Source organism: Ictidomys tridecemlineatus, chromosome 2, assembly GCF_052094955.1.
Source record: "Ictidomys tridecemlineatus isolate mIctTri1 chromosome 2, mIctTri1.hap1, whole genome shotgun sequence".
Classification (NCBI taxonomy): domain Eukaryota; kingdom Metazoa; phylum Chordata; class Mammalia; order Rodentia; family Sciuridae; genus Ictidomys; species Ictidomys tridecemlineatus.
This window is the reverse complement of record NC_135478.1, coordinates 205859856-205872242: the sequence shown is the minus strand read 5'-3', so window position 1 is coordinate 205872242 and position 12387 is coordinate 205859856. Positions and strand designations below refer to the sequence as shown.

The window sequence follows — 12387 nt, the reverse complement described above, 5'->3', positions numbered from 1 at the left end:
TTTTGTAAAGTTATCTTCAGGTATAAGGTATATGTAAAAATAAATGAATTAGATGTTTAGGTTTGGCACCCATCCTCAAGACATTTTGTTATATATAGGCGAATATTCCAAAATCTGAAAAAGTCCTAAAATATTTCTGATAAGGGTTTTTCAACCCATACTATTCTGAGAACTGGCATTTCACAAGTAGTTCTCGCACTCCTGATGAGTTTTACAGAAGTGAGAGAAGAAATGATAAATGTAAGTTATTTCCATTTTTCCTCTTGCTAATCAAGGGAAATTTAGCATCTGGTGAGGAATTGGTTCATAGATGGCACATTCCAGTTGTGTCCTTGAATGGGGGAAGGGTCCAGGCAGCTATTTGAGTGTCTTTTATGTGGACACAGCCCTCATAACCTAGGACACACATCTCAAAGCTACCACTTCCAAATAGTATGACATCTGGAGCAGATTTCAGTGTATGAAGTTAGAAGAGCATCAAATTTCAGAGATAGCATTGCCTTTCTTCACACATCTTTGGATGGTCCAAGTAAAACTGGTAGCGATTGGTACTTATACCTAAAGAGATCATTTGTTTCCTCACAAGTATAAGAGCAAATTAATGTTTGAGTGCTAGAGATATAATATACACAAATGTTAATATAGCTAAAAAGAGGCCAATGTATACAACAAAAGCTTAGTTTATTGTGGTCAGTCTAAGTTTAGTTCTGTTAGTTTCAAAGAGCTATTTGATGTTCTGCTCATCCCAGACTGGACTAAACTTCAACAATTGTTTTAATAACCTATAATTTCTTTACTGACAGATAACCACAGCACCTATTTCTTTATGTAGTGCACAGAGAGCAGCATAATAAATATAACACCTCATACACTGTTATAACACTGTTCATGAAAAAGTAGATTGGATCAGAATAGGCATACAGGCACACATTGGGTCAGGTGAGCTACCAGAGAACACAGAAAGATATTATTATTCCACTATAAGATAATAAGACAGAGAACTCAACAGAATATTGCCAAACACAGCATGTACAGGAACCAATGAGTGCAGAGAGCACTGAGAACTTGCCTTCACTGAATGGTATAGACGAAAGGTGCCAGTTCATAAGTGGTACATCATCTTTTTGAGGGTCCTTTTGAATGCCATGAAAGGAGGTATAAATGCATACGAATTTTATAGAGCTCAAATATACTATCCATTTTTCTGGCCCAAGTCATTTTCTGCAATCACAGAATTGAAGTATTCTCTACCTCAGGGAAAACAATGTATTCTTCAGATTCTTCAGAATTACAAATTAGTTTCCAAGATCACAGGACAAGTATCAGAAAGGTTCCAAATATACCCCAAACTGGTATGAATATTTAAGTACATGTTTTGGGGGATAGCATCTGTAGTATTCATCACAGACATAAAAGTTAAATGTTGATGTGCAAACTCATGGATTTGATGCCCAGCAAACACACACACACACACACACACACACACACACACACACACACACAGAGTTCCAATGTTGAAGGGTCGTTGGAAGCTAAATGGTATCATGACATTTTTGAGTATATTCTCAAACAGGCATTTTCAACATTTTTACCACCTGAAGGTAAACTCAGTTGTAAGTTGTTGAGTACATTAGATTAAGTCAATCTATGCTGAAAAAGAGGTGACCTGAAGATTGAAACTCAGAATTATCAATCAATATACATACTCTTTACTCAAGAGTATGTGTATTACTTCCATATTTTTTTTTCAAGTCATTCACTTTCCCACTCTCTTACAGGACTGTTTTACAAGAGTTTTGCTTACTATCTCACTGCAAAAAACGGAAGTACAGTAGTCCCCACTTGCCTATGGTTTCACTTTCTGTGATTCCAGTTGCCTGCAGTCAACCACAGTACGTATCATCTCACATCATCACAAGGAGAAGAGTGAAAACAGTATAGTAAGAGTTTGAGAAACCAAACTCACATAATCTTTATTAGATAATTACTAGTTAATGTTGTTAATCTCTTATGATGCCTAATTTATATATTAAACTTTATCATAAGTATGTATATACAGCAAAAAAAATAGAGCACATAGGATTCAGTGATATCCATGGTTTCAGGCATCCACTGGGGTCTTAGACCAAATTCCCGGCAGACAAAGGGGTACTACTGAAATCTGAAGAAAATTTCCACAAATTTTCACTTCCTTATCTACCCACCTTTGGACAGTGACGTCCAAATATTCTCTATTTCCACCTATTATTATAGACAAAATGCTGTTTTTATCTAAAGTAAATTTTTCCTCCTCTGCTTTGGATTTCCTCCTTTCTCAAGACTATCTAACAAATCTCTTCCCTCTCTTTTAAACATTATTTATCACCTTCTCCTCTCATTTGGATTATTTCCATTCACACACAAACAAGTTAATATTATTCCCATCCTAAATACACACACACACACACACACACACACACACACACACACACACACACACACATTTACACTCACACCCTAGTTGTCTTGGCTCCTTTTCTTCATTCTTGCATCTGCTTCCAGACAGCCCAACCCTGGACAATATCCAAAACTAAATTTCTGGAATTTTCTCCCCAAACCTATTCTTCCTCCGACTTTCTCATCTTAGTTGACAGCAACTGCATCTTTCTGATTTTTCAAGCTAAAAGCATTAGAATCACTTGGATTCCCCTCTCAGTCACGTAGCCAATCTATCAAGGACTCTCATAACTGATTCCAGTGTACAAAGTCCTGCTTAGTTTCCTATACTTCCTCCTTAAGCTTTCTAGAATATTTCTGACTTCAGAGAGCCCTCTCCTTTTCTACATATTTCTGCTGGCATTTCTATTAGGTATTCTATTATCTTTTCAAACTCATTACAAACATGAGCTGGAACTCAGACCCTCTATCTCCCACAGTATTAAATATATTTAGTAAGGGCTCCACAAACATTGCTCAAAGTAATTTCCAATAAAATCAATGCCATAAACAATACTTACCTGTAAAGTTTTCTGGGATTAAGTTTCCAAAATTTGCAAAGGTATCTGTCATGTCTCCAAACACCAGCATCATGGCGGGGAGGGCAGCTCCGTGGACAATAGCAGCCAAAGTTCCCAGTACCATGTACAACTTATCAAGCCAATCTGAATAGCGAAACTAAGAAAAAGAAAAGAGGGGGGAAAAAAGAAAAAGAAAAGAGAGCATAAACATAATCAGCAGTTTCATGAATGATTTTCTCTACCTTCAAAATATATTTTAAATGCAAGCTCTTTTTGTATGTTACTTTCTAACACTTTGGTCCAAGCTACCCTCTACCTTTGTTACTGTGATAGCTGAATTATAAATGGGCATTTGATTCTTCTACTGAGTTCTGGCCTAATTTTTCATATTAGACTCCATCTATCTTCTTTTCTTATATGAGGACTGATAAGAATTATCAAAGTCTTAGAAATCCAGTATTTATTGTTCTGATTTCCATAAATAAAAGTCATTTTAATTTCATGAAAACAAATTTGAATGTCATAGTCTCCTCAGAAGACACAATTCAGGAAACATTTCATCACCTTAAGAAAGGGTTGAAGATCTGCTGCTGTACAATAGTATTTGCATAAGTGTAAAATAATTTTAAAATAATTAGGCCTTAGTAATGAGAAGGAGGAGAAGAAGATTGAGTCAGATACATGCTTCTCAAGGAACATTTTTCCTGAAAAGGTAGAGTATGGCCACAATGAACCACCAGTGCAAATCCACATAAGTTTTTAAGTCTCAGGAAGGCAAGAAATGCTCCTCTGGATCCAAACAGTGATGGGAAGAGGGCACATAAGAAGAATGGGAATTGAAAGGGATGGAAGCATTCTAAACTCATTCTACAAGATCATCACTATTCTACCAAAACAAAAAAAGACATAACAACAAAAAGAGAAAACTATAGACCAGTATCCCTGATGATCACAGATGGAAAAATCCTCAACAAACTACTTACATATCAAATCAATATCATTTTAAAAAATCATACACCATGATTAAGTTGGCTTTAAAGATGCAATAGTGGTTTAACATGCAAATCAATATGCATAATCCATCACATAAATAGAATCAAGGATAAAAATCAGCTGGGCTTGGTGGCACATGCCTGTTAATCCTGGCAGCTTGGGAGGTTGAGGTAGGAGGATTGTAGGTTCAAAGCCAGCCTCAGCAACTTTGAATTTTGAACAGGTCCTAAAGCAACTCAAAAAGAGTTGCTGTCTCTAAACAATATAAAAAGGGCTGGGGATGTGGCTTAGTGGTTAAGCACCCTTGGGTTCAATCCCTGGTACCAAAAAAAAAAAAAAAAGGATAAAAATCATATGACATCTTATCATCTCAATATATGCAGAAAGACATTTGATAAAATTAAAATCCCTTCATGATAAAAAAAAAGCAAATTTGGTATAATAGGATCATTTCTCAACATAATAAAAGCTATATACATCAAAATCATATCCAACATCATACTGAATATGGAAAAACTGAAAGCATTTCCTCTAAGATCAGAAACAAGACAAGGTTGTCCACTCTCATTGCTTATTCACTAAAAGTTTTAACTAGAGCAATTAGGCAAGAGAAAGAAATAAAAGACATATTAATAGGAAAGAAGGAAATTGAATTATTCATATTTGCAGATAATATAATTCTATATACAGAAAAGTCTAAAGTCTCCACAAAAAGACTTAGAACTGAAATATAAATTCAGTAAAGTAGCAGGATACAAAATCAGCATACAAAACTTCAGTAGTTTTTCTATACACTAATAATGAATTTGCTAAGAAATCAGGAAAAAATCCCATTCACTACAGTCACACATAATAACAATAAAATACCAGAAATAAGCCTAACTAAGGACTTGAAATACCTGTACAGCGAAAATTACGAAACATTGATGAATGCAATTGGGGACAATACTCATAAAATGGAAAGACATCCTGTTCGTGAATTGAAAAGATTAATATTGTTAAAAAAATCCAGACAACACAAAACAATCTACAGATTCAATATAATCCCCATGAAAACATAACAATGACATTCTTCATAAAGCTATAAAAATATTTCTAAACTTCAACAGAATCATAAAACATCCCAAATAGTCAAAGCAATCTTGAGCAAAAGGAACAAAACTGGAGACATCACAATAACTGAGTTCAAAAATATCACATACAGAGCTGTAGTAACCAAAGCAGCATGGATTGGCTTAACAACAGACATGTTTGTCAATGAACAGAATAAAGAACCCAGAAATAAATCCATGTATCTTCAGCCAACTGATTCTTGAGCAAGGTGCCAAAATCATATGAGAGAAGGAACCATCTCTTCAACAAACGAATATTCATGTGCAAAAGATTAAACCATAACCCTAGTGAAAAGTCAACTCAGAATGAATCAAAAACCTTAGTATAAGACCTGAAACTCTCAAAATATCAGAGGAAAACATAGAAGAAATACTTCAAGATATAGGTATAGGCAACAATTTTCTGTATAGAAATCCAAAAGCACAGAAAACAAAAGCAAGAATTGACAAGTGGAATTACCTCAAATTAAAAAGCTTCTGCACAGCAAAGAAAATAATCAACAAAGAGATAACATACAAAATGGAAAAAAAAATCTTTGCCAGCTATTCATCTGGCAAAGCATTAATATATAAACTATATAAAGAACTCAAAAAACTTAACAACAAAAAAAGTAATCCAATTAAAAAATGAGCAAATGATTCAAATAGACACTTCTCAAAAGAAGAATTACAAATGGCCAATAAACATAAAAAAATGCTCAATATCATAAGTCATCTGGGAAATGCAAATTACAATGAGATTTCATGTTACCTTAGTTCAAATGGTTATTATCAAAAACATGAAAAATAACAAGTACTGACAAAGATGTGGAGAGAAAAGAACACTTACACACTGTTGGAGGGAATGTAAATTAATATAGTCATTATAGAATATTATAGAATGTGCCTGTATAACAAATGAATGGATAAAAAAATATGATACATGATACACAATGGAGGATTATTCAGCCATAAACAAGAATGATATCCTTTCATTTGCAGGAATATGTATGGAACTAGAGGGTATCATGTTAAGTAACAGAAGTCAGACACAGAAAGACAAGTATGGCACATTTTCTCTCATATGTGGAATCTAGGGGTAGGGAGAGATCTGAAAGTATAATTAAGACTAGGAAGGGGGCCAGGAATATAGGAAAGAGAGGGCAGAAGTAGATGGAGATGATCAGCATATAATGTATGCACATATGGAAATATCACAATGAAGTCCATTCATTTGCATAATAAATGTGTTAATTATAATAATAAAAAATGGGCACAGGGTTCTCCAAAGAAGCAATTAAGGATAAACACTGCAGGGCAAGGTGGCACTTGCCTGTACTCCCAGCAGCTGGGGAGGCTGAGGCAGGAGGATCTTAAGTTCAAAGCAAGCCTCAGCAATTTCAGGGTGCAAAGCAACCCAGTGAGACCCTGTCTCTAAACAAAATACAAAATAGGGCTGGTGATGTGGCTCAGTGGTTGATTGCCCCCTGACACCTCTCTTCCCCAAAAAGGATAAACCCCAAAGTAGGTGGATGTGACTGTAGACAGCAGGTTTTTAACCCATGCAAACTGCATGAAAAGTTTTAGGTCTAGGCAGAGAGTGTAAATCAAAACAAAGATTATGGATCATGCAATGCAAAAGACATAGCAGCAAAAAACAAGATTTTAGAGCTTTTATATACTTCAAGAGAAGACAGACACCAATCCTAAAGTTAGTTAATGAGGAACCTACAAAAATGCAGTAGTAATGAGTGGGAGTAAGTGCCAAATTGACCAGTGGGAAAACAAAGAGTGTAAAAGCCCTTGGCAGTAGCAAATGGCAGCCCATAAAACAGAAGGAAGAAAGTGAAATTATGTGATAAAATGATAAGTGAAAGTTAGGGTTTGGAGTAAGAAGAGTGTCTAATATAAAGAGTACTCAGGCATTTGGATTTAAATCTTTCCTAACTTTCAAAAATGTAATCAAGTAGTTAAGATGGGGTTGATGACATAACTTTTCATGACCCCAAAACACCATCGCCTTTTGTTTGGGCAATTTTTTTTTTATGTTTTATTGAATCACAGGCCACATTTTGCTGCTACTTATATTATCTTGACTAAGGATTCATCCTCTTCCTCTAAAAAAAAACAAAAACAAAAATGAAAGGGGAGAGATAAGCAGAAACAATTTATTTTATCTTAGAGACTCTACTGAGTGGGTAAAATAGCAAATTCCTCAGTACAGGAAAGAAGATGACTGATGTGCAAAGATATCCCTCACCACCACCACAGGATATTTTGCCTCCACAACTACTCATTGGTGATAATAAAAACAAGCAGCCCAACATGTAAGTATCTGCTGAGTGCCGTCTCTAGGACAGATAAAAGCCAGAGAGTAAATGCCAAAGATGGAAACCCTACCCTCACAGAGTTTAAAACGGAGGAAGATAAAGCAAAAGTTTAGGCAATGAATACTCCATAGGCTTCCATAGCACACTGTACAGAATAGACACAAAATTTAAGCACATGGGCTAGGTGCAGTGGCGCACCCCTGTGATCCTAGTGGCTCTAGAGGCTGAGGCAGGAGGATCACAAGTTCAAAGCCAATCTCAGCAAAAGCAAGGTGCTAAGTAACTCAGTGAGACCCTGTCTCTAAATTTAAAAAAATACAAAAACAGGGCTGGGGATGTGGCTCAGCAGTTGAGTGCCCCTGAGTTATATCCCCAGTACCAAAAAAAAAAAAAAAAATTGAGCACATCCCTTCTTGATGGAAAAGAAGCATATTGACACACCCTTCAGGAAGCTGGGACAAGCTGGCAGAGACAAGGGCTTGAGGGAATGGAGAGGACAGAAGTCTTATTGAGTCTTGTCTGAATGCTCATCTGGGAAGTGCTATACAGAAAGTACATGGGAAGAATTCAAAGTCTGAGGCATAGTTTTGTAGCAGAAGTCATAGGAGTGGATAAGTTTATCCGGAAAGAGATAAGAAATACATATAATTAAGAAAAAAATAGAGATTAAGTAACAGAGATAGCATGTTGACTCTCATTTAGATGATCTTGGGGCAAAAGGAAGAAGAGAGAGGGTAGTTGCTAGAGCGGGATTCAGTGTCAAGGGAGACTATTTAATGAAGTCTCGCATTCATAGGTAAATTTTCCAAAGAGATAACTGGTGAAATGTAGGAAGTAAATTAGGATGAAACAATGTTCTGCAGAATAAACAAATATTTCAAGAACCTGAGGCAGGAGATCATCAGTAGATAATATAAGTATTAGGTTAAAAAAAAAAAACTCCTCCAATGCCCCAAGATTTCTCCATAGTTGCAAGGGGTAGAGATCCCATTACAGTGTGTATAAGGAAGGGTCAAATCTGTCATCACCTAAACAAATGACCAAATTTAGCATCATGAAAAAGTAAATTCCTTGGCATGTGATGATTCTGGATGTGATGGACATGAAGTATACAGCATGCCCTGTGCAATTTTTTTACCAAAAAATGTTTGGTGTGAATGTAATAAAATCTTTAGACCTAACTATTACCATAAAAAGTACAAAGCCTGGAAGATCAAGTTAGATGATGCTCCAGGGAAACAATCAAAATAGTCCAGCAGCTGGGACATTCTACAAGACAACTAGTACAGTCTTTTCAATATGTCAATATCATTTAAAAAGAGGAGGAAACTGTTCTAGACTAAGAAGACATAATACCCAAATATTATTATTGACTGGATTCTTCTTTGAACAAATTAATTGTTAAAGACATTTTTTGGAAATAATGAGAACATATGAATACAAACAATGCTCTATACAATATTAAGAAATAATTGTTCATTTTGTTAAATATGATCAATGCATCATGTTATACAGGAAAATGTTTTGTAGAAAAATTTTCAAGAAATATAAACCAAGTTAGTTATATATGTAATATCATGAAATCCATAATGTCAGATGAAACATGGAAAAAAGTTATAAATGATGACTACATAAGTGTGAATTTTACTATCCTATTTTTTATGCTTGAAAATTTTCATCATAAACTTGGTAAAAAAAAAAAAAAAACGGATGGTTCTGAAACAGAAGGAACTAGAAGGAACAAACATTAGAGTAAATAGAGCCAGGCATGGTGGCACATGCCTATAATGTCAGCTGCTTGGGAGACTGAGGCAGGAGGATCCTGAGTTCAAAGCCATCCTTAGCAATTTAGCGAGGTCCTAAGCAACTCGACAAGATCCTGTCTTAAAACAAAATATAATTTTGGGCTGGGGGTGTGGTTCAGTGGTTAAGCACTCCTAAGCTCAATACTGGTACAAAAAAGAGAGAGTAAATATAGACAAAATTAAGTTTCTAGAAATAGACAGAAATTCCAGAGAATAAGAATCTCATATTTCTATATTATATGAAGCAAGATTGATTTCTGGAGAAAAAAAGAAAGAGATTTGAGAACAGTGGTAACATAATACTGAGTAGGACAAAAGCCACCATCAAATGTCCTAGTTCTATAGTTTATTGGGAAAGAGCCTTTTGGGGTGGCATCTCTTAACCTTGAACCTCAATTTCCTTATTTATAAACTGAGAAAAATATTCATAAACACAGAAAATCCCATATAGTTGTTTTATGAGGATTAAAATAAGACTTAATATGAGAAACTTTTTATGAAACATACAATATAAAACACAAAATAAGAGGTTACTATTATTGGTTTTACATATGTAATAATAAGAATTTTCAGGCTCTCACCTTGACTGTAAGAGACAGTCAAAAAGTTATAACATTAGGTGAAATGTAAGAGAGAAATTTAAACTAATTATAATTGGAGTCCTTAAAAAAAGGAAAAAAGTTATTTGGTTAGTTACTGATAGGAAAGAGAGATATGGTGAACCAGAACTACATAAAAAGAAGGGTAATCAATGCCAAAAACTAAGAGTCAGGCTCTCTGGGGCAAAGTAGAGGGTGCTGGTAGGAAAGTGGTTTAGGTAATATGCAACAGGCTAGATGGGAACATGGTTCCCAGGTTAGAGAGGGAAGTCAGTGAATTCATTCATTCATTCATCCAACATTCAAAAAATATTTAAAAAAAATAAGAGTCATGCTTGGTTCTAGGTACTGACAATGACAGTGACTAAGACACATCATTTGTCCTCATAATGCTTACACTCAGGTATAAATAGTAAAAGAGGGAACAGAAGTATTTAATATTCATTCAATATTTAGATACTTAGTAAAGTTCCAGGCACTTTTTTAGGTAATTGATATACAACACTGAATAAAACACAAAATCTCCACCCTCACGGAGCTTACATTCAGATAATAGAAGACGTGATGAACAAGAAATCAGTGGTTAAGTATTCAGAAAAAATATCATAGAGGGCCATGGCCCACCGACAAGCATGGCCAGTGGGTTTAGACTGGCTAGTCAAGGATTGTCCCTGGGAAGGGACCTCAGTGACAGAGGATACAGTTATGTGATGATCTGAGGCTGAGCATTCCAGGCAGAAAGAGCAAACACAAAGATCCTTGGATGGACATAAGCTTACTGTGCCTCAAAGATCAAACAGCATGAACACTGTGGCAAGAGCAGAGTATGGAAGATTTGTATGCAATAAAGTCAGAGATGAGGTGAGACCAGGTCAGATTATGCCGAGTCTTTTATAGCAACAAGAAAGAATTTTGGTTTTACTCTACATATTCCATGTAAGTGGAAAGGAAAAGCATTCAAATTGTACATTCTACAACATGTACACTTTGAAGGAAGGGATTGAGTGATTTGATGTGGCTACTATGGGAAGATATTTAGAAGGAAAAAACTGGAAGAGGAATACCCAGAAAAAAAAGCAATTGAGAGTAAAGTCTTTACCAGGTGTGATTGGCAGAATAATGTCCCCTTCACATCCTAATTCCAGGTTCTTGTGAATATGCTTTCCTGTTTGGTAAAGAGACTATCAATGTTAAGGATCTTAGGATGGGGAGACTATCCTGGGTTATTCAGGTGGACACAATTAATCACAAAGCTACTTGTAAGAGGGAGGCAGAAGGCTCAGCATCAACAGGAGGAGACATGATAGTAGAGGAGGCTGGAGTGATGCAGGAAGGGGGCCAGAGGTTCAGGAACACAAGTGCCCTCTAGAAACAGATTCTTCTCCAGAAAGAAAGGAATCCTGCTGACACCTTGGTTTTAGCCAGTGTGACCTCCAAGTTCAGAACTGTAAGGTAATAATGTGTGTTGTTTTAAGCAATAAAGTTAGTGATGTTTTGCTAAAGCATAAATAGGAGATGCACATATGATGTCAAAAGGGGAATAACCAAGAAGAAGGGCAAAGGTGGAAGGAAGCAGAAATTGTAGTCAAAGAGTAATATATCAGAGTTTATGACTTTGTAGATAAAATAAGAGGTTACTATTATTAGTTTTGCATATGTAATAATAAGACTTTTCAGGTTTGGGGATTAGCCTAAGGTTCTCACTCAAAATAAGGACTCAACTGAAGGTTGATATAACTGAAGAAGCTAAAGAATGTTGAGTCTAGGCTTATTTATAACTTTAGTGAAATATTCAGTATAACTGGAGCTAGGTGAATGAAATTGAAGCAGTCAAATGCCACAGTCTTCAATGAAGGACTAATTAGAAGTTTTTAGAGGATACCTCTGAAGATGGATACAAGAAAACATAATCATACAGAGACTCAAATGAGAAAGAAGTTTTACATGAGGATCAAAAATTTAAAAAAAAAAACAGCTGTGTAGACCTAGAATAATGTCAACACCTTCACTGGCTCATGCGATATGGGGTTGAAGAACAATAACATCATAGGTAAAGGTGACACAAGAAAAAGCCAAATAGCTGGAAAGCAAATCATTACACTCTGATATCACAAAGGCAAAGAGAAGATTCTAATATGATGGACCATGTCAAGGGCTATAAATAGGTCAAGATGGAATTTTTAAATGCCCACTGAATTTCGTGAGTGTTGAGGACAGAAGTCAAATTTCTATAGGTTCAAAACTAATACACAGACATTATTATCTTATATACATACATGGTTGCATGACTGATGTGATTCTACAACATGTACAATCAGAAAAAGGAGAAATTATACCCCATTTATGTATGATATATCAAAATGCATAAATGCATTCTATTGTCATGTGTTACTAATTAAAACAAATTTTAAAATTAGATATGTCAAGATCATTGTACTGTCATGCGTAACTAATTAAAAAACAAATAAAAAACTGATAGGAAGATGTAACTGAGATAGAAAACAAAGACAACTCTTGTACATGGTTTCAAGGGCATTAGGAAGATGAAAGAGACTTGATGGAGCAGAACCCAC

General features: G+C 35.4%; 1 protein-coding gene across 2 annotated transcripts in view; it reads right to left on the bottom strand.

The window, feature by feature from the left end:
- Abcb1 (ATP binding cassette subfamily B member 1) overlaps positions 1-12387 on the bottom strand; it is an 82257-nt gene that overhangs the window by 61599 nt on the left and 8271 nt on the right. For both annotated transcript variants that reach the window (XR_013435321.1, XM_013365053.4), the window contains exon 4: positions 2997-3153. Coding sequence is in view for 1 of the 2 variants with exons in the window: in XM_013365053.4 (XP_013220507.2) it covers positions 2997-3153 (157 nt within the window). In the remaining variant the exon portion in view is untranslated. The remainder of the gene's footprint in view (positions 1-2996; positions 3154-12387) is intronic.